Genomic DNA, 25,096 nt, shown 5'->3' with positions numbered 1-25,096 from the left:
TAATCAAACCCACCATAGAAAGAATTACCATTCCTCTTTGCTTCCCTTGGTTTCAATTAATGTTCCGTCCTCTCTGCTAAATATTAACAAAGCAATCGGTTTCCATATGGAAGACAATATTTAATCTGCGCCGTTTAATTGGAGGAATCGATTTTTGTTTAAAGTTTCTGAAAGAAGCTGTTCCATGTAGCGAGAACCACGCTTTAAAAAGTGGTGCATTTAGGAGAAACAATGAGTCAGCATCTTTCGAGGCCCCCGAGCGCAAACACGGACATTCACTATTCCTCTGCTAATTTGTTAAGACATTAATTAAGCACTCTTTAACCACAGGAAATACAGGTAGAAAGTGGCGGAGCGTCACAAGAAGCGACAGACTGCGCCATTTTCAAATACGTTGCTTTGCCTTTAACGCGTTTTTGGCGCACTGAATGACGTGCGGAACCTCAGACGCCTGCTTGATCGTGGCCGCTGGCGCATGATTTTAGGCACCGCATAAAAGTTGCCACAGCGCCCCAGATGTTCCCTGCCGCGCACATTTTCAATTGCGATCAAAGTGTAAGAAAAAAGAAAAACGCTCGAATTCACGCTGCCACTAAACTAGACGCATCGTACGGGGTTTCTTGTGGTGCTCTCCAACTTTGTAACTGAAACGGATTCGTTCTCTTCAGTAATTGCAAATTTAATGTCTCTACATTTACTGTTCAGCTACCTGGGCACGAAAATCTAAAACCTTGGTCAAAAGCACTAATCCTCTTTAGATTGCCACTTGTCACAGCCCCAATGTCTGGACAGTAAGCTTTTGAAGTTCACGTTCCTCATCTCGCCACCCTTCCCCTATCGCACCCTCCTCACCCTCACCGGCACTTCCTCCTCGGGGCGAAGGGCCTTTTTATCCCTTGCCAACGATAAACGCGTTGCCCAGACGAAGATAAGTTCTATAGTCGAAACGTTGGCTAGCTAGCTCAGGCTCCCCTTCGACCCTTTTTCACTTTGTTTTGTGTTATCAAGAATCCTATCTCACAGCCATTTTGCTGACGTTCGAGTTAGAGAGCTTGGTTTCGAGACCTATAATGGAGCCCTCACAGCGCCCCTAAAGACTGAAAGGTAGTGAAAGGTGATGGCGATGGTCCTCCTTACTTTACACTGATTTAGAGCATAAGGGATGCCATAAGGTCTCCACTGCAGGACGAGAAAGTAAACCACGGGGCCTAAAGACAGTGAGGGACCAAGGGACTGGTGCAAGGTAAAGGTAGTAAGCATCACCTCATCAATTTGTTACCCTGCAGAGTGAGCCCATCACTTTTACGAAAGCCTGGCTTGAGTTATGTGCCAATGCATGCCCGTACACACACGCACGCGCCCACACGCTCACGCTCATTCTGTGCCAATGGGTCGGTGAATATATCATGAAAAAATTTCACTGATCCTTCTGCAGTGAAAATGAGGTGCGAAGAAGAGGGATAAAAATAACAAGAGAAAATGAATTATCGCTTCATTTCATTCTTTAATTTCAGTATTGTTCGTACGAACCAAGATAATTCTTTTTCAACACACCAGTGTAACATGACTGGATAGGAAGAGTTCGCTTGCAGATGACTAGAAAACAGATTTCAGGGACCATGCGGGGAAAAACTACTGTTCACGTGCACAGTACTGCGGTGTGTGAATGAGCTTAACAAGTTGAAAGTGAAGAGGAATAGAAAAAGAATGATACGAAATCGTTTCGAATGGTTCTTTCCTCGTTGCGTTCACCACTTCGGTGTACTCCAAGTGTTATTACAAGTCGCGGAATGCCGATGCGTCGCCAAGTGAGCTTGGATGCAACTGCGACGGGAAGGCAATGCAGACGGCCTTGAATGTTGGCTGTCAGGCGCTGCTTTGAATGGGCGCTTCCATATTTGCATCAGAGCCGCAGTGCAGTCAGCGTCCCATGTGGACGGGCAGCCAAATGCAAGATGCACCTACGTGCGGTGGTTAACAAAGGTAGCCCATGGGTGATACACGAACGTCCTACAGCTGGCGGGCAGCATTTTTATACGGTTGGAGTCCCATGCTTCACATGAAGCTAGTATATTTATAGGTGTCTGTTTCGTGCGAATTTATGACGGTTCGCATGTACTCGCTGTTGAACCTTACGAGGGTCTTTGTTTCTTTAAGTAATCCTTATTTAGTGATATTGAGAAAGGGTTTTTGGCATTGCACCTTGCCAGGATTTTTTTCTTGATTCATCCCCCACCTACCTCCTCTCACTCGTTGTCATTGCCTGTGAATCCAGGACAGCTAGTTAGCAAGCAATATATAAGTTGCCGTCTCCTATCAAATGACGTCCTTACCACTTATGAATAAGCAAAACAATTACTCGGGAAATTAATTGTTGCAAAATATAGCTTCTTGTTGTTTAGTAAATTCTACGCAGAGAAGAAACGGTCAGCTTGGTGAAGAAAATGAAGAAAAGTCAAGGATACCGACTCATCTGCACCCTTCTCTCCTCGAAAGAGAAGCTACTTTAGGAGCAAGTTGTGCACGGACGTGATGATAGTAGGCCTGATAAGGTGTCGCGTGCCAAATTTACACCCTCTCCACGCTCCAGTCCCTTTCCCTTCGGGCACCTCGTCGTCGATTGCATTTAGCTGCTTGGCTCTTGGCATCGAAGCATGCATCAGTCGTCGCTAGGAGTGAAGTGGTCAACATGAAACTTAGGTAACCTGAGAAGAAAATTGGCTGCGGTGTGACAAATATCCGCCTTCCTCTGTCTGAAGGCAAATAATTCCGTTCGTTGCTGCCCATTGGACTCAAGCTCCACGGAGTTGCAAGGTTCAAGGTTTCCACCATGGTATCGTTAGTGAGAACGGACTCCCTTTCAGCGGCACTGTTCTTTTCTGTTGTTCTGATTCTGTTTGCGTGCTTGACACCGTGCATCGGCGACGGCAGTGAGAGCTCCGGGGCATCGACCGAGCAGCCCGAAGTAAACTACGTGGACAAACTCAAGGAATGGATCGCTAACGCTATGGACAGTGCGCCAAAGTCCTTGAAGCGCCAGCTGCTGTCATTGGACCTTTCGGTCGAATGTAGCCTCGGCCTTGTCAAGTTTGTGCGCGGAATCCGCAACCTGGACCCGTGGGCTGTTAGACGTGAGTTCCTTCCGTGCTCAGATTTCTTGTCCCGGGCAAGCGGCTTGTCGGCTGCCTTACACAAGGTTGTTCGTAGTCGATGAAATCGATTGCGGTTTATCCGAGATATTGTCGGGGCATTTCCCTGAAAAGACATTTCCCACCGGTACGTATTGTGAGAACTGTAATTTTGAGTAATTCTATTGGAGACACCTCCCCTTTTCCGAAGTTTCACTACCACGGGCCGGTTTTGCAGTGATACTTCTGTGGGGGACAGAGCGGGTTCGTAGTCATAGCGGTAATGCTGATAAGAATGTGATTAAAAAAAAAGAGGCATGCCAGCCGCGAATAAATCTCGGCATACGCGCTAGGTTATTGTCCATAACATGTCTTTTCTTTCGTGTATGTCCTTCACGTTGTGTCATAATTTAAGCGCAAAAAGAGAATTTGACGCTAAAAAAAGAGGAAAATTCAACCACTTGTAGGATTTTAATGAAATTTTCACGGTTGATGCATATTAGCTCTATATGCAAGGCTGAAAAGGTACTTTTTTTTGTCGCGCAGTTTAAAAGCAAGTCATGCGTTGAAAGGGGAAACTGAGCGTACTACCTTAATCACGGTTAGCGGGAACACCGAAGCGGAGCTTCCGTGTTCCCGCTAACCGCCGCGTAAAATGGCTCTTCCAAAGCTTTTATCCTCTCCCAGATGAGCTCTTTTCGAGCGCCGCAGGCCGTAGGCTCATTTTGAAAATTGCGTTCGGGGGAAGTTCTTCACAACACTTCACTAGCTTTAGCGACATCGAAATTCTTGTTTTCTACCGTACAAATAAAAAATGAAACTCTGAAGACTAATTTTCGAACAACTGAAGAACCGATCGCAACAATAATCCAAAAAGGGGTCTCTTTTGTGAAAAATTGCGAAATTTATGCCGAATCCTCCTTTAAGACAACTCAAGGTTGTTTTGGTGTGACGTGTGGGCTACGTGTTTTGTGCAGATCAGTGAAACACACACCATGATGAGGAAAGGGGGGGGGGGATTGTATGCATCTAGATGAATGCTTTGCATGCAAGTTTGTTCTCGCGATGAGCAATCCGTGTTGTAATGTGTGCGTAGGTAACCTATGAGAAGCTTATATTGACGACAAGCTTAGAATAGAAGCTTGTACAACGCGTGTGCGTTACATGGAGGGTGTACTCACATAAACCATGAGAAACGGCGTTTACCCGGCTTGCGACGCTATAGCAGTGCTGCCGACAGACAGACAGACGGACGGACGGACGGACGGACGGACGGACAGACAGACAGACAATGAGAAACGGCGTTTCCCCGGCTTGCGACGCGGTAGCAGCGCTGCCGACATACATACATACATACATACATACATACATACATACATACATACATACATACATACATACATACATACATACATACATACATACATACATACATACATACATAGATACATACATACACACGCACATACATACATACATACATACATACATACATACATACATACATACATACATACATACATACATACATACATACATACATACATACATACATACATACATACATACATACATACATACATGCGCTGTGAGAATGCTCGTGTTGCGCGCATATTGCCGGGGTTAGGATGATACGCCCTTGGATGTGGCCGTGCTTCGGAGCTCGCAGCTGTGGCAGGCTCGCCTTTAACTTCTCGAGATAGGCGCCCAGCAACAGTCTGGACAGTTACGCCGATTTTTGTTCTTATAAGGTTGATGGATCGACGACGGTGCGCTTGAAAGCGAGGAAAACTGGATACTGAAAGCCATGCAAGAACTTAGCAGCCACGCAGAGCAGCGGATTGCGCAGTCCTTGCATTTCGCTGCACCTATATTATGTATTCGCCAGGAGTTGCGCACTTGCCGCCCGAAAAAAAAAGCAAAGACGGTTTCTGACTTAATGTTTGCTGCTAATGGAAACCGATGAAACAACTACTGTTGTGTGGTACAATAGTTAAATGGCGAGCCACGGCAAGCAACGAAATTTAGCTCAACAGCAAAATACAGAATTCGCCATTGCGCAGGACTTGTCAAGCGAGTGATTTAAATGGTTCGCTTGTCTAATATGTTGTCCCTTGTAGACGAAATAAAATCCGGCGCCCGCCTGCTGCCATGCACCAGAAAATCCCTCTCGAACGAGACAACAGTCGTCGAGTTTCGCGCGGACAAGCGAACAGTTCAACAGTACATCTCGCTAGTTGGTGGAGCACTGCCTAACAAAAGGTAACAACAGCGCTAAATTTAACATAAACCACACAGAAAGACGGACAGGAGGGGCGCTGACTCCAACTGTGTTTATTGAAGGCAACATGTTGCATATAGATAGTTTTCACGCGACTTCACGGGCGCCATCTTTGGGTACTGCGGCTAGCTTCCACAGTGTACGCGAGAACAACAAAACGCCAAGGCTTTCGCTGCGCTTTAGGGACACAGAGATGGCGGCCGCTATGACGTCGGTGAAAACTATGTATATATAGCCCGAAGAAGGTGAACGCATGCGCCTTTTCATTATGGTAAAAAAGAAAAAACTAGAAAACCACGATTTGTTGTGGTCAAAATTCTAGCTAAAAGTAAAGATAGATTAGCTCGCGAACTGGCAGGAGCTTTTTTTATCAAATAGAGAGGCGACGCGTACGTCAGCACGACTTCTATCTCCCTGCAAGAAAGGGAATATAAGTGGCTAAAAAATACGCGATAATGAGTAGTTTTCGTCTCTTAGGTGTTTTCTAGTTTTTTTTTTACAATAATGTAAATGCGAATGCGTTCGCCTTCTTCGGGCTATATATATATAACATGTGGCCTTCAATAAACACAGCTGGAGTCAGTGCCCGTCCTGTCCGTCTTTCTGTGTGGTTTTTGTTAAATTTAGTGTTGTTTTTACCTCTTGTTGGACAAGCGAACAGTTACCGAAGCTTGCAAAACAAGGCACCTTCGTACTCATAAACAGCTCGACACTTAAGGTAAGAGCGCCTGGAAAGTTTTAAGCGTGGATCATGAATTAAGAACTGAACTCAAGAGTATTAAAAACTCACGGCACGTAAAAAAATCTAGAGCCGCTATTTAGTATTCTGCTCAGATTTCGGCAGCAAAGTTTACAGCTTTGAGAGAGAGAAAAAAAAAGAGAGCTGAAGGCGTCTCCAAGTTGCCAGGGCCGGATGTAGCCTGAACTAACAGAAAAAAAAAGACCTTGCAACTAAAATTACATAAGAACTGCGTTGTATAATGTGGCCACATTTAATTTTAAAGAAGTGGGGAAAATTGAGAAGCGCAGTTCCAATTCCTTTACCACGGGCTGTAACTTCTATTTTCAAAAACATGCAAAATTTTAAAATGGTTGCATTAAAACAGCAGAGGAGTGATTCGAAGAGCATTTTGTTTTGTGAGAAGAATTGCGTTCCCGGTATTCTAATAATGGTGACCAAAATTCGAGGAACCATAGAATTCCAAACTCATGTTACTCACATTGTAGCCTAAGAGCAACGTGAAGAAAGTGCGCACGTCGGGATATATAGGAGCAATAGGCTTCAACAGCCGAGCGTTGGCTAAGATTTCTAAAGGTCTATAAGCCAAGGTAGCCACGAAGAAAATTACAGTATAATTTCTGCTTTTTCATTCGTTATGATTCCGGCTCTTGACGCTGGCTGGCTTTATCGTTGTGGTGAATTAAAACAGCGAAGCAGTGGTTATTTCGCAGTTTTTCATGCCTCAGATGACCTATACTGTCCTTTGGCATCTTAGTCAGCTCTCGTCTGTTGAACCGGGTGAGAGAATAAATTCGATTATATATTATTTAGCGGTCGCAGGCGAATAACACGTGGTGAACCATGTACACTGTCTTACGCATAATAACAAAGAAGAAAACGGACGACCAAAAATGCCCTGCCTATATTCCTTTAATACCCTAACAAGTGTACTTTCAAGAATCTTAGTGATTGCTGTTCTGTTATATTACACATAAAAACTCGCATTTAAGTCATTTCATGTCTTTCAGTGTTTGTTTACTTATATTTGGAGCATTTTAACTCCACAAAAAAAAACGGTTCTACTTTCTAAAGGCTGGTAAATAAGCAGATTTGCGTGGTTCGTGAGTATATACGGAGCCTGAACTTAATCGTTATGTTAAAAACCACAACATCGCACGTTTACTTTGTTTTGATTGGACCCTTCTTCGCAGTGTTTCGTAGCTATGAGATGCAGTGCTAGCAAGCTTGGGCCGTCATACTACAGCCACAGACCTACAGGCGCAGCCCGTTGAAAAGGTAACCCCAGCTCAGGGGGGTAGTAAGCCGCTTACAGGTTTCTTAATTTGTGTTGAAAAACCTTAATTAAAAGCGTGAAAAAGGCTTCTAATTTTTCGCCCCTTCACTAGGATGAAAAAGTGACAGCTATAGATTTACTTAGACAGAAAGCAGCTGAACAGTACCACTAGGCGAGCTCTGGGTACCTTTATTACCGTTGATATGTCAAGACCTTGGTTTACGCTATAGTAACACATACGTGCAAGCGGGGCGCACTTGAACTTGAAAAGCGCATCTCGTGCAGTGTTGGACGCGACCGGCAAGTTCCCCACCGGAGCTCTGCAGATGTCACGGGCAGACCTGGGTGCCTTCGACGAGTGCGTCGAGACTGTGGTGTTGGACAGCTTCGGCCACGAAAGTGTGCGCGGGCAGTACTGCAACCTGCAAGTTTACGCCGGCAACATTAGCAAGCTGGAGGGATTCATTGCTTCCGCCATTGCCTTTACGCACCCCAGGGTAAGTGGCATTGCCTCTCCCGGTTACACCGCTGTGTGCAGTCATGATCTCGGTTAGGGTGAACACGGGAGCATGTGACCTCGCACGGCCAACATATTTCAACGGAGAATGCGTGCTTCGCTGACGACGCTAACAAATGGACGGGGACGCGGTTAAAGTTGTGATTGGTCTGGTTTGGTTTATGGGGTTTAACGTCCCAAAGCGACTAAGGCTATGAGAGACGCCGTAGTGATCGAATTTTAAGTTGCATGTGGTTTTGTAGGGTCGGGCTGAACTGTGTTCAGCAGCCCATCGCCTCGTTCCATGTTGAAGGGCCTGACCAGCGTATCGCAGATTCCCTGCAATCCTTGCATGGCCCTGTGAACTCTACTCATCCCCTTTCCTGCGCGCCTGAAAGACCAGCTCGCCAAGAGAAATAAAACATACTGTTTCTTTATTCGCCCACCTCCCATGATAAGGGCCCTAGATTAGATGAGCAGATTTGGGTCATAATCTCCAACAAGAGTCCAGGACGTAACACAGCCGCTTCAAGCCGACCGTTATAAGGCACCTGGTTTAATTTTACGCAGTAGAATAGTTGCAAGGTGCGGCTCATGAGCACTTTCAACAAGTGTGCTGACACTCTACCTTGGAGCGGTAAAACAGCAGGTGGACACTGGTTCAGTGCTCGAAAGACAGCCTAGCAGCCGTCAAGTTGAATACGTCTTACTTTTGAAAAGAGAAATGCATAAGCGTGCAAGAGCTGGTGCATGCAGACTGCCTTCAATGCGCTAAGTCTCACTAACACAATGCTTTCTGCATCTGGAATCCCTCAATTTTCACAATTTTGAGTGAAGGGATGGGACTCGGGTATCGACTCACCGACGCGCGGCTAGGAGCTAAAGAGTGGTCAATGAAATGGACATCTCATAAATAGACCTTCTGTAGACATGTAAAGCAAAATGATTCCGGTTCTGGCATCTTCACCCCTATAGCTGCACTAAACAGAGGCATGGTAAATGTCTGGATAACCTGGCATATTGGCGCAGGGCAAATGAATGACGATACAAAGCAGTTAACGTGTGTGGTTAACAATAAAAGATGGCGGTGTGGCATGGCTTTTCCTGTCCTGCATAGCAGAAAAACGGCCAAAACAGCTGATCTTCGCCAACGAAACGCGCGATTTGTACGATGCGCCCAAGAGGAGTGGTCTCGTCAGACACTGACTGCCCACGTGCACTATATGCACGTTCACTGGCCGCTCGAGACTCCTAAAGAAAGCGTAAATACTGCGAGAGGCCTAGAGAGGCCTACAGTTCACGTGTAGGTGCTCCCTGAACGATCATATGAAGAAACCCTACAGAGAAGCGACGCGCTGCCGCGTCTCGGCTAAGGCTTTTTCTGCAAACTGTTGTGGGTCGGGCTGAACATCTACAAAAAGGGTCTCAAGCACTCGGACCTCAAGCGGCATGCGGCCCGTGCAGCCTTCTCGTCCGGCTCTCTGGCCCTAAGAATTTCAGTCTTTCGTCCTGATGCCCTGGGCCAGTAGTATCTTCGTTTCTTATCCATTAACTTCCATCTTGTAATCGGTGTTAGCGGTTCCGCACCGGCCGGTAGCTCACCCTTTCTTACTTTCTGATAGAAATACTTCGTGGGAAAATCTTGGGATAGCAGTCGCCTGCCTGCACTATTCAAGCAGTCATAGATGGAATGAGAGGTGCGCTGTCCTCTCCCCTTTCGCCTCTTTTCTCGCTTGGCTACTGGCCTGTGGAGAGCTGAGTTTCAGGCCCCTTTTCTGCAATAACTGAACTTCTCTGAAACTGTATCCCTAAACCGGCATCCGTATAATGTCCTTTTAGGGAACTCATATCTGAAAGATTATAGAACTGCTCTAAAGGCATGTTCACACTAGAAAGTTGGGGACGTTTAGGCATACCGGTTTTAACAGATTCGTTTCTTTCGCACAGCCTCAACCAAGTCGCCAGTGACAGGACTAAATCGGCTAACACTGGTCCCATAGCCTCTTTCGTTTATTACCAGGAATTCGAGACAGCTCCCAGCCAGTGCCGCTAAGCCTAGCGGGCTGTCACGTTTTGTTCTACAGCCACTCGGTCACTCTCTTTATTTCTTACGTCACGGATTATGTCAGCGCGCTATTTTTTAATGTTAAAAGCCATGTTACTGGTAACATGGCTGGTAAAGTTTACTGGTAAAGTTTACTTGTAAAGTTTACTGAAGGGCATGCGTGATAAAGAACGAGAGTCTGCCGTTCATATATAAATGCAATTTGTCTCTTCTCACAGATTAAAAAATTCAGCGATCATATTAAGGAGCCAGGAGCGCCGCTCTTGCGCATCGGGATTTGCGCGATCGACGCCTGCAGTGATCAAGAAATTCAATCGCTGATAAAGGCGGGTAAGTTATTGCATATTTAAGTTTGCTCTACCCAAGTCAGTCTTAAAAGACTAGTAATCACCGTTAAATTTGTGCGCAAGCGTCAACAACCTTTAACTTAAAGACTCTTACGACGACCATATGAAAACAAATGTATGTACATATATATGTAATGTGCTTGTTAAGAGATCATTCTTTCGAACTGACGCGTTCACTTGAAGTGCGCTGGTTTTTATTCCTCTTAATTTATGAATTTTTGGAACTTTTCATTTCGCTCCTCAACCGCCTCATTATACCAATTTTAAAAGTTCTGAAATTACCTCACGCTAAAATGGACCTTACAAAACCACTGCACTGTGGCCCACTAAGCCTAATTTTTCTTCTTCTTGGACATTAGATCAGTATTACTGGAGTCATAGTACACAAATTATTTTATTGTATAGACCAAGTTTTTCAATGATAGCGCCTAGGAAACAAAACTTTATAGCTTTGTGCAAAACACTTTCGTTTGTGAGGGTTTAACGTCCCAAAGCGACTCAGGCTATGAGGGACGTCGTAGTGAAGGGCTCCGGAAATTTCGATCGCCTGGGGTTTTTTAACATACGCTGACATTGCACAGTACACGGACCTCTAGCATTTCGCCTCCATCGAAATACGACCGCCGCGGCCGGGATCGAACCCGCGTTTTTCGAGTCAGCAGCCGAGCGCCATACCACTGAACCACCGCGGCGGCTCAAAGCACTTCTGTAGTGACGACAGTCGAGCGCATGATATGTACTAACGCAAATACTTAACCAATCTTTACACATTATTATCATCAATAGCTTTAGGGTTATGCGTTGCACTGCGAAACTGCAGCGATTAGTTGCTCAACGGTTTCAAAGGTATTGGTAGCAGTGGTAGCAGTAGCCACCTGGATAACAATGAAGAGTACCCATGTCTTTGTAAGCGTCCACTGTACACAAGACCATGTACAGCGTACACAGCATACATGCCCGCGTATGCAGGATCATAGGTTATCTGTGTTATGGAGGTAATATTGCGACAAGAGGAAGAAATAGTAGGGGAGATAGATTAAGACAGCTTCGATAGAATACATGGGTTTCTATGGGAGCTCCCTCACGAAGAAGAAGGGTGGAAGAAAGGCGCAATTACCCGTCACCAACAGCAAGTGCAATCAGTGGGGAAGCAGCATCCGTGCAGCACTTAAACCCTGCGTATCACGGGCGTATCTTCATCTTTTTTTATTGTTAGAGTCTACATGCGCTGAATTAGTTGCAGCACTTGCTGTAAATAAAACTGCGCCTTCAGACATTTCGCTGATTTTAGTCTGTTTAGTTTACGTACTTTCGCTGTGATTTCGATAGTTTCAATAAGGAGGTCTTTCTGTTTACCTAGTTTGGTTTTATTTGCGCTTATGACCACCACGCTTTCAGAAGGGTGTATGCTTGGGCTTGTTGGTTCATATTTGAAAGGTAAAAACGTAGCGCAAATAGACAAGGACACAGAAAGACAAACAACACACGGCGCTAACTTCCAACACTGGAGTTGGAGTGTTGGAAGTTAGCGCCGTGTGTTGTTTGTCTTTCTGTGTCCTTGTCTCTTTTCGCTACGTTTTTACCACTACGCTGTTCATTTTTGGCCGTGAATACGATAATCACGTGGAATGAGAATGCAAAGGGGAAACTCAAAACACGTTTTCTTGGAATGGAAAATCCATGTGGTCGACATTATTTGCTGCCCAGCTGCGTGTTAATGCCGTTGGCGGAGCTTAAACGTTTCAGCTTATAGTTGTTTATGGAAATGAAACATTTTTTTCCGTAACTGGCAACAATATTTCATCAGTTTCTGCATCCACTGCCCCTCTCCCCTCGTTTTCCAGTGCTTCCACCCATTGTAGATATCAGCGTCTCAAACTGCGTCACCGCAATCCCTCCTGGATGGACGAAGGCGCAGTTCATGATCGCGTGAGTTCGTAACTTGGCAAACCTTGAGCGAAGCGCTGAAATGAAATTCATAGAACCGGTATTGGGCCATTGAGTACGGTACTTACATTTCGGTGTTCCTTTGCAGGGCATTTTTAGCGACCCTAGCCCTCATTATCGCACTCGGAAGTTATGTGGATGTGAGGCGGTCACGAGGGGATCACGAACCTGGTAACCCTGGTAAGTCGATGCGCTCAGCGCACCTTTTTAACCACGTAGCATCTCAACCATGCGTTTGTAATAAATACCCGGGAAATTTAAATCATGTTCAACCACTTCTTTTCTTATAAAAAAAAACATTTAACATCGTGTTCTCGGTTAAAGACATGGAGCAGGTTTTTTTACCGCGCAAATAGGCCTTTTGACGCGGAAATTCGTAACGCGTCTTTATTGAGAAGACTTCTTCAAGGGGCCCTTTTTCCGACGCATGGTAAGTCCGACTCAGGGCATTTAACAAATCTCGACCGAGTAAAGTAATCTGAAAGCAACGAAAGGCAGAGAAAGCGCACAGGGTTTTTCTGTCGCTCACTGTGTATAGGCGCGGTGTTAGAAACACTCATGTGTAAGCCGAGGCCTTGCAGGATACCAGCCTTTATACATAGGCGAGGACCTGTACACGAAATTTCAACGACCCCTACCTGAACGGAAACACGAGAAAAGCCAACGAGTGAGGAAGTGTTTACGTAAGTACAGTGACGGTAGTATGCAAAAAAAAAAAAGAAAATGAAATTGCGATCACTTCTCTCACAAACCATACACAAAAGTTTTGGAACGAGAAGTTCCAGACAGCAATAGTCCAAATCTACATACATTAAAGATATTCCGCTGACTACTAATAAAGTTCGTGAAAAACTTGTGAAAAACACTGTCTGGGGTGGCGAAGTTCGCTAAGAAGCTACTGTAGTTTAAGTCTTATTTTCTGGTTTTGCGAGCTAATTTTGAATCTGCGAGAGTGAGCCATTAGTTTTAATATATTTAGGATCAAGACTCTCTGAGCTAAGATCTTGTCGGGGCAAAACGCAGTACGTGCATGCTGTACTGGGGTACAGCATGCGCGTACTGCTGTTGACGACCAGACAAGGTGAGCGGAGATGCTTGGTCGGATATGTGCTGCGCGACTCGTCATGTGTAGGAAGCGCTGCAAATGTTAAGAAGGTGAGAGGAACTCGCGTTCTTAGCTCTCCTAAAGTTAGGGCGGCTTAGATGGAAATCCCCTGCGTTGCTTACTTTTGACAAGAGGGTGTCCCAGCTAACTGTAGCCAAGGTTTAAAGATATGCCATGGCACTCTAAGCCGACGTGACCAAATGCAAGTTGCTGGCTATTGTATGCAGCAAGTCAAACTATTTTTTTTTGTGTTGTGCGTAATTGCATAATTATTCGATATTAATTAACTAACTTCACAATCAACGAAGATGGGCGAAAAATTCCAATGGGAATGTTGGAGAACGGTCAGCGAAACGTCCGATGGAACAGTTTCTAACTTTCCATCTATTACGTGTTAGCTTTTTTTTCGCTCACTGCAGATGCCCGCGAAATACAAAAAAAAATGCCATGTGGCATGCCCATTTGCGCGCCGCGATTACAGTGCTCTCTAACGTTCCGCGTGGGAACGAACAGATCATTTAGCCTGGTGTGCTGCCGCTTAAAAGGCGACAGGGCAGCAACACAACAGCTGGCTGTTCAAATCATGCCAGTGGTATGCTCCCCTCGCGACGGTTCATGACAGGGACAGTAAGACGCAGCACTTATCGCTTGCGCTGGCGTAAATCGCACAGCCAGCGCCTGCGTCGCAGCCCTGTCCCCTTTACAGCGACATCACACCTGGTCAAATTCGTCCGTAGGCGGGACGTTTGAAAGCGTTGCATCGCGGCGCGCAGGCGGGCATGTCACGAGGTATTTTTTTCATTTCGCTGGCATCCGCAGAGAGCGAAAAAAAAAAACTACCATGTAATGGGTGGAAATTAAGAAACTGCTCAATCGGACGTTTTGCGGACCGTTCTACAACTTTCTCATTAAAATTTTACGCCTATCTTCGTTTGCGGAGTTGGTTAATTAATCTCGACTAATTATGCAATTCAGCACAATGCAAAAAAATAGTGCGACTTGCTCCGTACAACAGCCAGCAACATGCAATTGATCGTGTCGTGTTAGAGAACCGCTGCATATTTTTAAACACTGGCTAAAGTTAGCTCAGACGCCCTGTATATTCGGAAGTTTGACTCTGGCGGCTGGTATCTTTTAGAAAGTCCAGTGGACCAATAGGCCATAGATCGCAGCCGCGTTAGAGCTCGCACAGCTCGATGAGTGAAGAGACAATTCATAGAAGAGCTGCGCGCCGCAGAAACTCCTTGTTCGGAAGCGAGTTCATGGCTGGCGTTGAAGGTTTGCACTTCGCGAACGAAAAGCATGGTCATGTTCTTACATAATTCATTTCATTAAAAAAGCCCATGCAGCTTCACTTACGGCCAGCTCGCGCGCGTTCACACGCTGCAATGGGAAGTATTCCAGGTGTTTCAGAGAAGCCGGCCAGTAATTTTTAAAAATAGGTATTTTGAGGTAAAGCGAAGTTTTTTCTGCTTAGTAACACCAGTGTTGGCGGACGCCAGAAAACAGGCGAATCATGTTAAGTAATAAAGTGATTAGCTAAATTCTTATAGTTAATTTTTTAACATGTTATCGATAGGCGCCCGATTGCAATTAAAAGTTTGTAGCCGGCCGTTAGTAACAGCCATATAAGTTTTTAGAATTTGGAAAACGCTTTTATCCTCGCCGTGGCTCATCTAATTTGGGACCATTACTTGTACCATTCGAAAACGAAAACATGGATCTTTTGGGCTAGCTTTTTTAATAGCAAACCCGTGTTCTGTAACATATGCGTAAAAATGTGGAGAGCGACTCCGAGAAGGCGTATAATCTCCATGTTCCAATGAAGCTATACTTGTTTCGCAAAAAGTGCCACAACTATCAGATAGCTCGTTCAAACTTATGCAAGCAAGTGCATGCTTTCGCCTTTTATCTGGACTACAGATCGTAGAATCTTACGCAAACAGCACTTGCTCTTGTAATAGTCCCCTCGCAATCAGTCCGACATGATCAGCAACAGCGTTGCCAAAAACTGGCGCTAATTTCGTACGCAGAGCGAAGCGCGAGGAAGAGAACGAAGATTTGGCGTTAAGGGCACCGCGCGAGAGGTAACCTTTATCCGCGTACGAATGCACACTATCCTCACGTGACGGGCAGCGTAGAGACTCCTTGAAAGCGGCGCAGCTTTTTCACCGCGAGGGCCGCATCTGCAACGTCTCCCGAAAAGACGTGGGCGCCACCCGAGCACGTAGGCCGTGCCTGGTGCAATGTGCCATCTTCGTTGTCATCGGGTATACAGGGTGGGCGGTCGGCGCCGTCAGTCGCTTAACCCTTTCAGCCCTGAATTTTTTTTGCTACTTCGGGAATTTTTCTGAAGTGTTATTTTGCTTCACTGCCACCCAAGGAACACACTAATGCAAAAAATTTCTCTAGGACTCCCTTGGTTTTAAAGATGGCGCCGTGTCCAAAATATAGGACACCAGGGCTTAGTGGTCGGAAGAACACAAAAAAAAGGAAAGTTTGACGTTACTCTTTATTTCAAGACTTTCACAAAAATTCAGATATTGAGAAAACCCTGGTAACCTATCGCCTGTACCGGCGATAGGTTACCATTGTTGCCACGTGAGCGCTTACTACTGATGTCACGAAACCAAAACCCTTCTCGGACGTTCTGTATACGCGTCGGTGCAGGCGATCGTCTTTGCGTGGGGCGCGTGGTCGTTATAGACGCCGTCAAACACTTCGAAACGCTTTCAGAGTGGTCCGAAGTTCGAATGCCGCCTGGATTAGGCGCGTGGCGGGCTCCGATTCAGGTGGCCGTGAGGCATAGCCACGCTACAGCGTCGGAATCTAGAGCCGCCGCATGGAGGCGCGAGTATGGTTTACGCTCTCTCTCTCTCAATTCGTCGCGTGCATTAAATGTTTGCGCTTGTGCCAACTCTGGCGTCCTCGTTTCTTCACCTAGCCTCACCTGGTGCACACGTGTCTCCACACCGGGGAGAAAGTGAAAACAAAAGCTAGTGCCAAGGCGCCTAGAACAGGCGAGGACTCTGCAGGTGTAGGCGATAGGTTACCATTGTTGCCACGTGAGCGCTTACTACTGATGTCACGAAACCAGTGTATAAAGCTTTGTTTAGTGATACTACCTCGTGTGCACACGTGGTAACGAATCTCGACAAAGCACGCACATATCTGGCAGTGGGGGTAATCTAGGCCTAGCACTGATTAGACCGCAGATTTTTTTTTAATATATTTTTTTTTCATCCTTTCTCACCCAGGTGGCCTGTTATCCTTTCTGGCCTTATTTTCTGTGATTTCGAATACCATGATGATTCTGAAATCGGCGGCAGACGACAGCACCGACTCCTACAGCCTGAGGTTTCTGCACGGTATCCGGTTTTTGAGCCTCACCTGGATAGTCATCGGAGGGTGCTACGTCTCAACCTCGGTTGTATGGTGTACGTATTGCGCCGTCGCTTTCTGCAAACACAAACATCCCGCTTCTCGCGCTGCACGCGGAAGAAGCGAGCCCAAAGTGAGCGCTGCAGAGCCGAAAACAGGAACGAGTCGTCCGCGTAGTTTCTGTGTGATGCGCTCCCAGATATGGCGACCCGAAAGCCGGTGTTTAGCGCTCTGCGCCCATCCAAGTTGCCCCAATCATCCGGTGCTCTTTGGCTTGGCGTGAAGCGAGCGCTATCATTCGCCACTTGTTGACTCCACGATCAGTGATCTGGCACGTTTCCTGCCCAACCTGACCGCGGCGCATTTAGACGGCTATAGGAATTACGCCTGGGGGCACGGTGCGCGCTGGTGCGTGTTGTGCAATGAACAAAAGACGCTTATTTATAGTCCCATCTTTCCTCCATGCTCACCGTTTTATGCCGCACTTTCTGTTCCTTCTCTTTTTTTTTTTTTTGTCCCTCATAGCCCGTTTCAAACGTTGCTACCGACAAGTCTGGCTCAATGCCGCGTAAATTGCGCTGCACCAAGAGATAAGGAAGAATAGCCGGAGTGCATAATGAGCGGCTGTAAGACTTCTAAAGCGGAAACAAACTAAAAAAAAAAGTTCGCTCTGCAGAATCGAGTACCTCGGGAATGCGCCGCGAGCAAAAAAAAATATTTTGCTTTTTTCATTTCGATGATGCTGGTTCGCCTTCTCCTTAGAACATTATAGCTATTTAAATGTTTTTGAGGCTGACTTTAGTTTGGAAACGACTCCAACCAGGTACCGAATAAATTAAACATCAATTTAATTGATTCTCTTCTCACTCTTACGAGAGCCGTTATTGGTACGCAGTTGGCCCTACCAGTTAAAAGCAGTAAAGAGGTATTTTGTATGGATGTCTAACAGTTAGTACCCCTTATTTATTTGTTTGTCTGTTTGTTTGATTGTTTGTTTGTTCATTTGTTCGTTTGTTCGTTCGTTCGTTTGTATGTTTGTTTGTATGTTTGTTTGTCTGTTTGTTTGTTTGTTTGTTTGTTTGTTTGTTTGTTTATACTGCTGTCCCTCTATGGAGCTAATGCATGAGTGGGGGTGTACACAAACCAATGATCTCAATGCAGACAGCAACAAATATATGAAAAGGGAATTGACACGAAATACGGCACAGAACAAGAAATTTATGTGAAATAGAAACACATAATATATCAAAGTTGCAGTAGCGTGAAAGAAATGGAAGCAACGCACTGTAGACACAACAAAATGCATCAAATTGTATGGCATGAATCTCGGTTAGGAACGAGTTTAATGGGAGAGATCGATTATTCCAGGGATTAAGATGCATTTTCCAATTCTGCGCGAAAAAAAAAATGTGTTTGAAATTATCACTACGGGCGAAGTATGCCGTAACGATAAGGTTATAGCGACTCCTGCTTATGACGTAATGTATTACCACGCGCTGTTTCGATTGCAGGAAATGAATGAGCGACAGACTACAGAGACCTGTAAGGACGGCTCGCACTATCCGGAAACAGTCGCTTTTCGTCCCGGTGTCAGGTCCATCAGGGGCATCCCATTCTTGGTCTAAACAATAAATCAAAGCGTGAATAGCGGCGAGTTACTCGGGTAAGCTCGGGTAATTTCGGAGGAACGTCACGCAAGCTGCAGCCGATGGGAGGCAGGTGGCAGTTAAATTAATGATTAGTCGCAACAGGTTGCGCGGGAAGAGCAATATGGGTCGCACAATCCCTGGCGGTGGCTGGGATAGAAACAGCTACCTGCCAATGCAGTGGTCCATCGCTTAACCGCCGCGCCACTGCGCTGGTTGCGGTATATGAGGAATCGCCGCCATCTATGAATGTTAAATAGAGAATGACCAATTCTGCATGTATGGGCACTGACACACTAAAACCCTTAAGGCGGAGCTTAATACTCGGTTTAAATACACTAACCTTTTGCCACTTTTTTTTTCTTCCCATTGTTTCCAACGCTATTGGTAAAAACGTCACTTCCTATAAAAAAAAAAGTAATTAATACCGCCTGGTGCATGCGCCCCTAAGAGGATATGAAGGGAACAGAGGAATCTCGATGCTTCGCTTCTTTGGTTCTGTTTACCTGAAGCTCAAAATTTTGTGTACGAGCAAAATAGACCCAAATTACCAAAATAAGACCCAATGGAAACCATTAGAGCTCTATTTTCCTTCCATGTTTGCAGCTCGCATGGTGAACACAATAATATATGCCGACAACTGGGAAAACATACTGGCAGGACTGGGATACGCTGCCTTGGACACGTTCTTCTTTCTGAGGTGCGTACCAGTATAGATGCCTTTACAAGGCATGCTAGTACCATCACGACGAGCGAGCGGAAACTGCGGCGTTCACGTTAGCTCTAAAGTTACGGCCCGAAATAACTGGGCACTCCGCAGAACTGCGTCGGTCTAACGCTGTTTCATTTCAGCAACCTCTCGAATACAACATGCGTAAGCATTTGTGCTGTACAATCTTGAAAATTAGTAAAGTCTCTCGCAGCTTACAATGGCGAGCCGGCATGGGATCACGGCGCTGTGCCAATGGCAATGGAAGCATGTGATTCCTTGGCTTGATAGAGCTTTAAAAGGCCTATAAATCGCATTCACAATGTCTCGCTGAAGGCCGACGTACCCATCGGCCCATCAAGAAAAAGATGCGCCAAGGAGATTTCGAAGACGAGCTATCCATTGTGCGAAGCGAATTGGCGTGCGTCCATGGAAAGGTATCCTGTAAAAAAAGTCGTTTAATATGTGCACAATAATTACTCTTCTCAGAGAGGCACGTGCGCTAGGCGTGTAAAAAAGATACAGCAAGCGCTCATTGAGCCACTGTCTGCAGCAACTCGCCGTGCCGCAAGCTGCGCTGCGCCTAATAACATGGCACTTAAGAAGCGTTGCGTGTGGACCGTTCGCTACTTCGCGGCGAGCCTCTCCTCATCGGTCAGGTTAATGGCGGCGATGTGTGGCGGAACGTTTTTTAAGCATGAAATGCTTTTAGCCCCCGTTGTCGGCAGTGTGGTGACGTCACGCCGATACCGAGATCCACTCATCCGGGCATTGAAATCCACTCATCCGGGCATTGAAATCTACTCATCCGGGCACTGAAATCCACTCATCCGAGCACTGAAATCCACTCATCCGGGCACTGAATTCCAGTCATCCGGGCACTGAATTCCAGTCATCCGGGCTCTGAAACGAGAACATCCGGGCACCGTACGAGACTTAACGAGAATTAAGACTCTGTAAGCCCTCCTACGCGACCGGCATGCAAGCGCCGGTTGGTCTCCAAAGGAGTCACAAAAAATAACTACTGCCAGTGCCTTCTCAATGTTTATCAAGGTATCAGTCGCTGTGCGTTTGATAATGCACGGAATTATAATTTCCGATTTCTAATAACGCGTGCAAAAAGCACATAAATGCCACGATACACTTGGTTGTCGTACGTGATCTCTTAGGGGCTTCGCGCATCGAAGCAAAGCCGCGCAGGCGGACAGGGGCCCGGGGGAGAAGCGCTGCGTTCAAAGGGCAAGGCATCGCGCCGAACGGGTGGTGGCGTTCCTCCCTTCCTTTACGGTGCGGTTCGGGTGTCCACCGAGATGGCAGAGAATTACTCCGCCATTTCCTTTCCTCAAAAAACCTTGCGTTCAAATGGCAAGGCATCGCGCTGAACGGGTGGTGGCGTTCCTCCCTTCCTGTACGGTGCGGTTCGGGTGTCCACCGAGATGACATTAGGCCCGTAAACATTTCATGCTTACTCTACTCTCGGTTACGGGAGAGGCAGAGATTTTTTTTTTCTTCGGCCGCTACCATCGACTCTGCAGCTGCAGAAAGCGGAGAGCAAATGTAACAGCGTTACTCGAATTATAGGCAGAGGAGCTCCGGCCAGTCATGGCGGCCGGCGTGATGCCGGCTCATCACGCGCCAGGTTTAGGCCGAAAGAAGCGTTCTGAGCACGCTTTTCGCGAAATTTATTCAACAGGACTGTTTTTGTTGCAGTGGATTCCTCCTGGCTGTCGCCGTGTGCAACCAAAAAAGGGCCAGTCTTTGTGCCGTTATCTCTGCGGTGGTAAGAAGATATATCAGGTTCGTTCTTCGTAAATATGAAGATTTGAATTCCCAATTTTTGGGGTTAATAGCGTTTCAAACGTATTGCCAATGTTCATAAATATTAAGTCGATTACGTGAGCAAAAAATGACGGTGTGACAAAGCAGCGCAACGCTCGGGCCTATGCTCGTAAATGTGGGAACAATCCTGTGAACTGTGTCAAAATGAAACATAAAGACATAGTTCAAAACCAAAGTTTCAACCGTGCTGCTTGTAAGACCTGTAATGCTTGTAAGGCCTGCTTGTAAGGCTTGTAAGGCCTGTAAAAGAAAGTTTATAGAGAATAAATGTCCAAAATAAAGAAAAAAAAAACTGAAAAACGTACACGCACCCACAAATGTTTTCGGAACACAGGAACCACAAAAAAAAAACCTAACTTGACAGTCTAAGCATGCAGCCACAAACTCAATGCTGCGCCGTTACGTTGCCTATTCTACTGCAAGGTTAGCCGCCGCGGTGGCTCAGTGGCTATGGTGCTCGGCTGCTGTCCCAAAAGACGCGGGTTCGATCCCGGCCGCGGCGGCTGGAATTTCTTTGGAGGAGAAATTCTAGAGGCCCGTGTACTGTGCGATGTCAGTGCACGTTAAAGAACCCCAGGTGGTCGAAATTTCCGGAGCCCTCCACTACGGCGTCTCTCATAGCCTCAGTCGCTTTGGGACGTTAAACCCCATAAACCAAACCAAATCTACTGCAAGGTTAAGCTTTCATTCATCCATGTTCGGCTGTACAGCTGGGTCATACAACACTTTTTGGGCCTCCGTGTTCACAAAACTTTTTTGGGCCCCTGTACGTCAAGCAGTGGCTGCGGATGCCGGGCGACGCAAGATCACTGGCCTCTCCATTGTTCTTTTTCCGGCTCCAACACTGAAGAAAACGAGTGCGCTCAGCCGGGTTCTGCTACATCGGTGATGTGGCAGAACCCGGCACAGCCACGTGTACTTGATGCCCTCAGATGCCCTGTAAAGTGTGTCGACGGAGGCATTTTATTGATTAATAGTAAAGGCAACGATGATGATGAACACGCTTATTTTCGAGGGTTACGACTGTCCTTCCTGTCTGTCTCAAAGCTTCGGTTGTACAGGAAAGACGAGGAGTGGTAGGCTTCGAATGGCTTGGACCAATTTGAGCTTCGGAAGGTGCACGAAAATATTAGCGCACCAATATTTTTTTTCACTTCGCCCCATTTTCGAGGACGTGCAGCCAGGTACTGAACTTGGGACTTTATATACTCCGAAGGAGGACCTAAACCAAAAAAAAAAATAAGCTTTAATCTTGATATTGCCAAGAAGGAAGGGTGAATATTTATATTACGTGCTCGAATCGATCATATACTTATTAGTGCTGCTCATCTTAGTGTGTGCCACTAACTTGCGCATTGGAGTGCATCTTAGGAAGTTCGATTGATGAGACTGGTTCGGGGATCCGAAATTTTTTCACGGCGAGTCTCGTGATTGACACCCTATGTCGCGGAGCGCTATAAGGTGAAGGCAGCGACCAAACTGCATTTGCACGTCGCGGTTTAAAATATAACTTATTAAGAAAGCCGTCGTAATGCGCGGCAGGCAAAAAACTTTCGAAAGCGAATCTTTGCTTTCGACGCCCGACGCGCGAGAAGCCGCCGATACTTTTCCCGTGTTTTCTTTTTATCTCTGCATCTTGCATTTGGCTGAAACTCAATTCTTATCGATAACATCCCACATCACTTGACGCGTGCCTTGTGTTTGAGAAGCGGCTTGAATGCATCTTGTTTAGTTTGAAACAAAGAACTCAAACTTTTGCCAGCAAACCTCCTTTGGTAATGTTGGTAGCGCGCGCCTTGTAGAGCTCGCAGCTTAAGGTTTTTGGAATGCGTTCAACATCCACTGGCACCACAGCTGCCCTTCTGAGCGTATGAAACACTACAGCATCTGAGTTGAAGGTAATTAAAATCTGAGTGGGACTGCAACTTTTACGTGTGCTTAAAAGCACTGAAGCTTCCCGGCAAATTCGAAATTTACAGTCATCTGTAACTTGTCCGGCTTCATATGGAAGTATTCGCGCATGCGGTCGCACATTTCACTAAAAGATGCCTCGTTTCAGGACTACGGTGCCAGTGTTCTTCCTCATAATGTGCCTGTACCTGCTGCCTCTTGTTACTTCCGGGCCGGACGCAATCGGCTACTTTACGAAGGTCCATAACGACTTCATGTCCCAGTGGCCGCTGCTGCTGCTTCAAGTGCAAAACTACGGTTTCCCCATGGAAGTCAGAGGCGTAAGACATGTCATTTCATCTTCCTGCGCGAGGTGTCTGCGGTTTGCTTGTGACCAAGGGTACTGACTTGAGATGTAAGCACCAGATGGGACACTGAGATTCGCCTGGATGGTGCTTCGTGCGCCAAGAGCGTCCGCTCTTATCCTGGAACTACGTGTGCACTGCATTATTGATATGCGTGATGTATTTTCAATCCTTTATTTAAAGTGCGTTGCTCAGTTATCAAGGAATGACCATCCGCAATTTTGCCTAAAGTTAACTCAGGCGTCGTAATTCCTGAGACCCCATCCACTCCCCCGGCATCAACATTTCTTGTCAAGAAAGCGTTGCGACTGGGCGTGAACGATATGTTCCTGAAAGGGAAGAAAAAATTAGGTTTGCATGTGAGAGTAGGTGGCCGAATAATTGTATGCTAACTGATTCGTTTTCTGTATATATCTCCGACTGTAGTCCGTATTCCGTGGGCAAGGGCTTAATGATAGTCCGGGCAGCCCTGCCACAGTTAAGAGAATTGCACTGGCATAGAGCACAACGCGCTGTCTCCAATGCAGACTTACTCGCCCAAAAGATGTTGAGGTGGAGGGAGTGGTAGCGCTTAAGGCACACCGAGGAGAAATTTTTAGGAGAAAATAATTTATGCTTTATTGACAGATTACCGCTTTTTAATGGCGAAGACGCTTATTTCACTGAAAACGAACCTTTTATTAGTTAGAAAAGACCATTAAACGAAATGCAAGCGTCGCCATTACTGGCCTATTTCACAAGTAAACTGCGGTGCGTCGACTTTTTTCTCTTCACGGATCTGAGAGGCTAGGCTACGCCACCATTCACATTAAAACTGTGATCACCGAGTCGTTTTCGGTGTAAATGTCACGAGCTTGAATCGAAGAGCGGAAAGATTATTAAGTGCAATTTTCTCAGGAATAAATGCGTATTTTATTGTCCGACAAACATCAACACAGCCAAAAGGAGCATTAGAATTTATTTGTACTAAGAACACAAATTAGTCGCGTCAGCGTTCCTTCAAAGGTTCCGAAGGCGCCAAACCTTATTTCGCCCAAGCAAGCCGAAGCTATCTAACACCGGGCAGTTTCTCGAGGGCGCCAGCCAGCAAGAGGCGCCGTTGGTGACAATGTAACATATTTCTTGGCCGATCGTAGCCTGGTTAGGATTTGCAGGTTGGTCGCAAATATACCGTCCTAGATGGTGCAAGAGGTCTGGAGGCCCTCTCCTGGGAATGCCCTGGAATAAGGTTAACCCTGTATTTTTAAAGTAACAGAAAAAGATTATTTAAGCGTGGTAATGTGCAGACCTCAGAATGGCAAGCACTGCCAATGAATTTTGCCTCCCGTTTGAATTGGCAGTTCTCGGTAAGCGGGCTCCAGAAACAGATTTTTCGACGCCAGTTGTAAGAGCTAAGTAACAGAAAACAGCGGTGTCAAAGCTGCTAATCGACATTCATGCTTGAAGAAATATATATATGGCTAAATATGCTATTCATTTTCGTTTTAACGCAGCCATCATTGGCACATCTCTGGTACCTATCCCTGGACTTCCAGTTCTTTCTCCTGTGCTTGCCGATACTCATCCTGTTGAGAAAGTAAGTGACATTCGGGTCGATACACTCTATTAACTCGCATTGTCTGTTTTCAGTTGCTCTGTTATGCACGCATGCACACTTCTTTAGCTCGATCTTTACAATATATTGTGCCACGCTTGTGCGTAAGTTTCACGGGATAACTGAAATTTAAGCCGCGTAGCTCGCTCTGCTCTAGAGCGGTATTTGCCCCGGGGAGCCCAGAGATTGGTCTTTTAACGGCGATCAACCACATTCTCTACTGTTCTCCTTTGATAGATCCTTGGCAAAAATTAGAAACCGGAGGCCGTATTTTGCAACGTTTCATTT

General features: G+C 46.1%; 1 protein-coding gene across 3 annotated transcripts in view; it reads left to right on the top strand.

The window, feature by feature from the left end:
• The first annotated feature begins 2,639 nt into the window (after positions 1-2,639).
• LOC149353496 (nose resistant to fluoxetine protein 6-like) overlaps positions 2,640-25,096 on the top strand; it is a 41,606-nt gene continuing 19,149 nt past the window's right edge. For all 3 annotated transcript variants that reach the window (XM_089577361.1, XM_089577360.1, XM_089577362.1), the window contains exons 1-10: positions 2,640-3,131; positions 7,710-7,921; positions 10,204-10,315; positions 12,177-12,261; positions 12,368-12,459; positions 16,642-16,821; positions 19,018-19,111; positions 20,831-20,917; positions 23,019-23,190; positions 24,708-24,790. In XM_089577361.1, the coding sequence (XP_089433487.1) occupies positions 2,831-3,131; positions 7,710-7,921; positions 10,204-10,315; positions 12,177-12,261; positions 12,368-12,459; positions 16,642-16,821; positions 19,018-19,111; positions 20,831-20,917; positions 23,019-23,190; positions 24,708-24,790 (1,418 nt within the window). In that variant the 5' untranslated portion in view covers positions 2,640-2,830. The remainder of the gene's footprint in view (positions 3,132-7,709; positions 7,922-10,203; positions 10,316-12,176; positions 12,262-12,367; positions 12,460-16,641; positions 16,822-19,017; positions 19,112-20,830; positions 20,918-23,018; positions 23,191-24,707; positions 24,791-25,096) is intronic.

Source organism: Amblyomma mixtum, chromosome 3, assembly GCF_055824585.1.
Source record: "Amblyomma mixtum isolate Tamu chromosome 3, ASM5582458v1, whole genome shotgun sequence".
NCBI classification, from domain to species: Eukaryota; Metazoa; Arthropoda; class Arachnida; order Ixodida; family Ixodidae; genus Amblyomma; species Amblyomma mixtum.
This window is presented reverse-complemented; position numbering and strand designations above follow the sequence as displayed.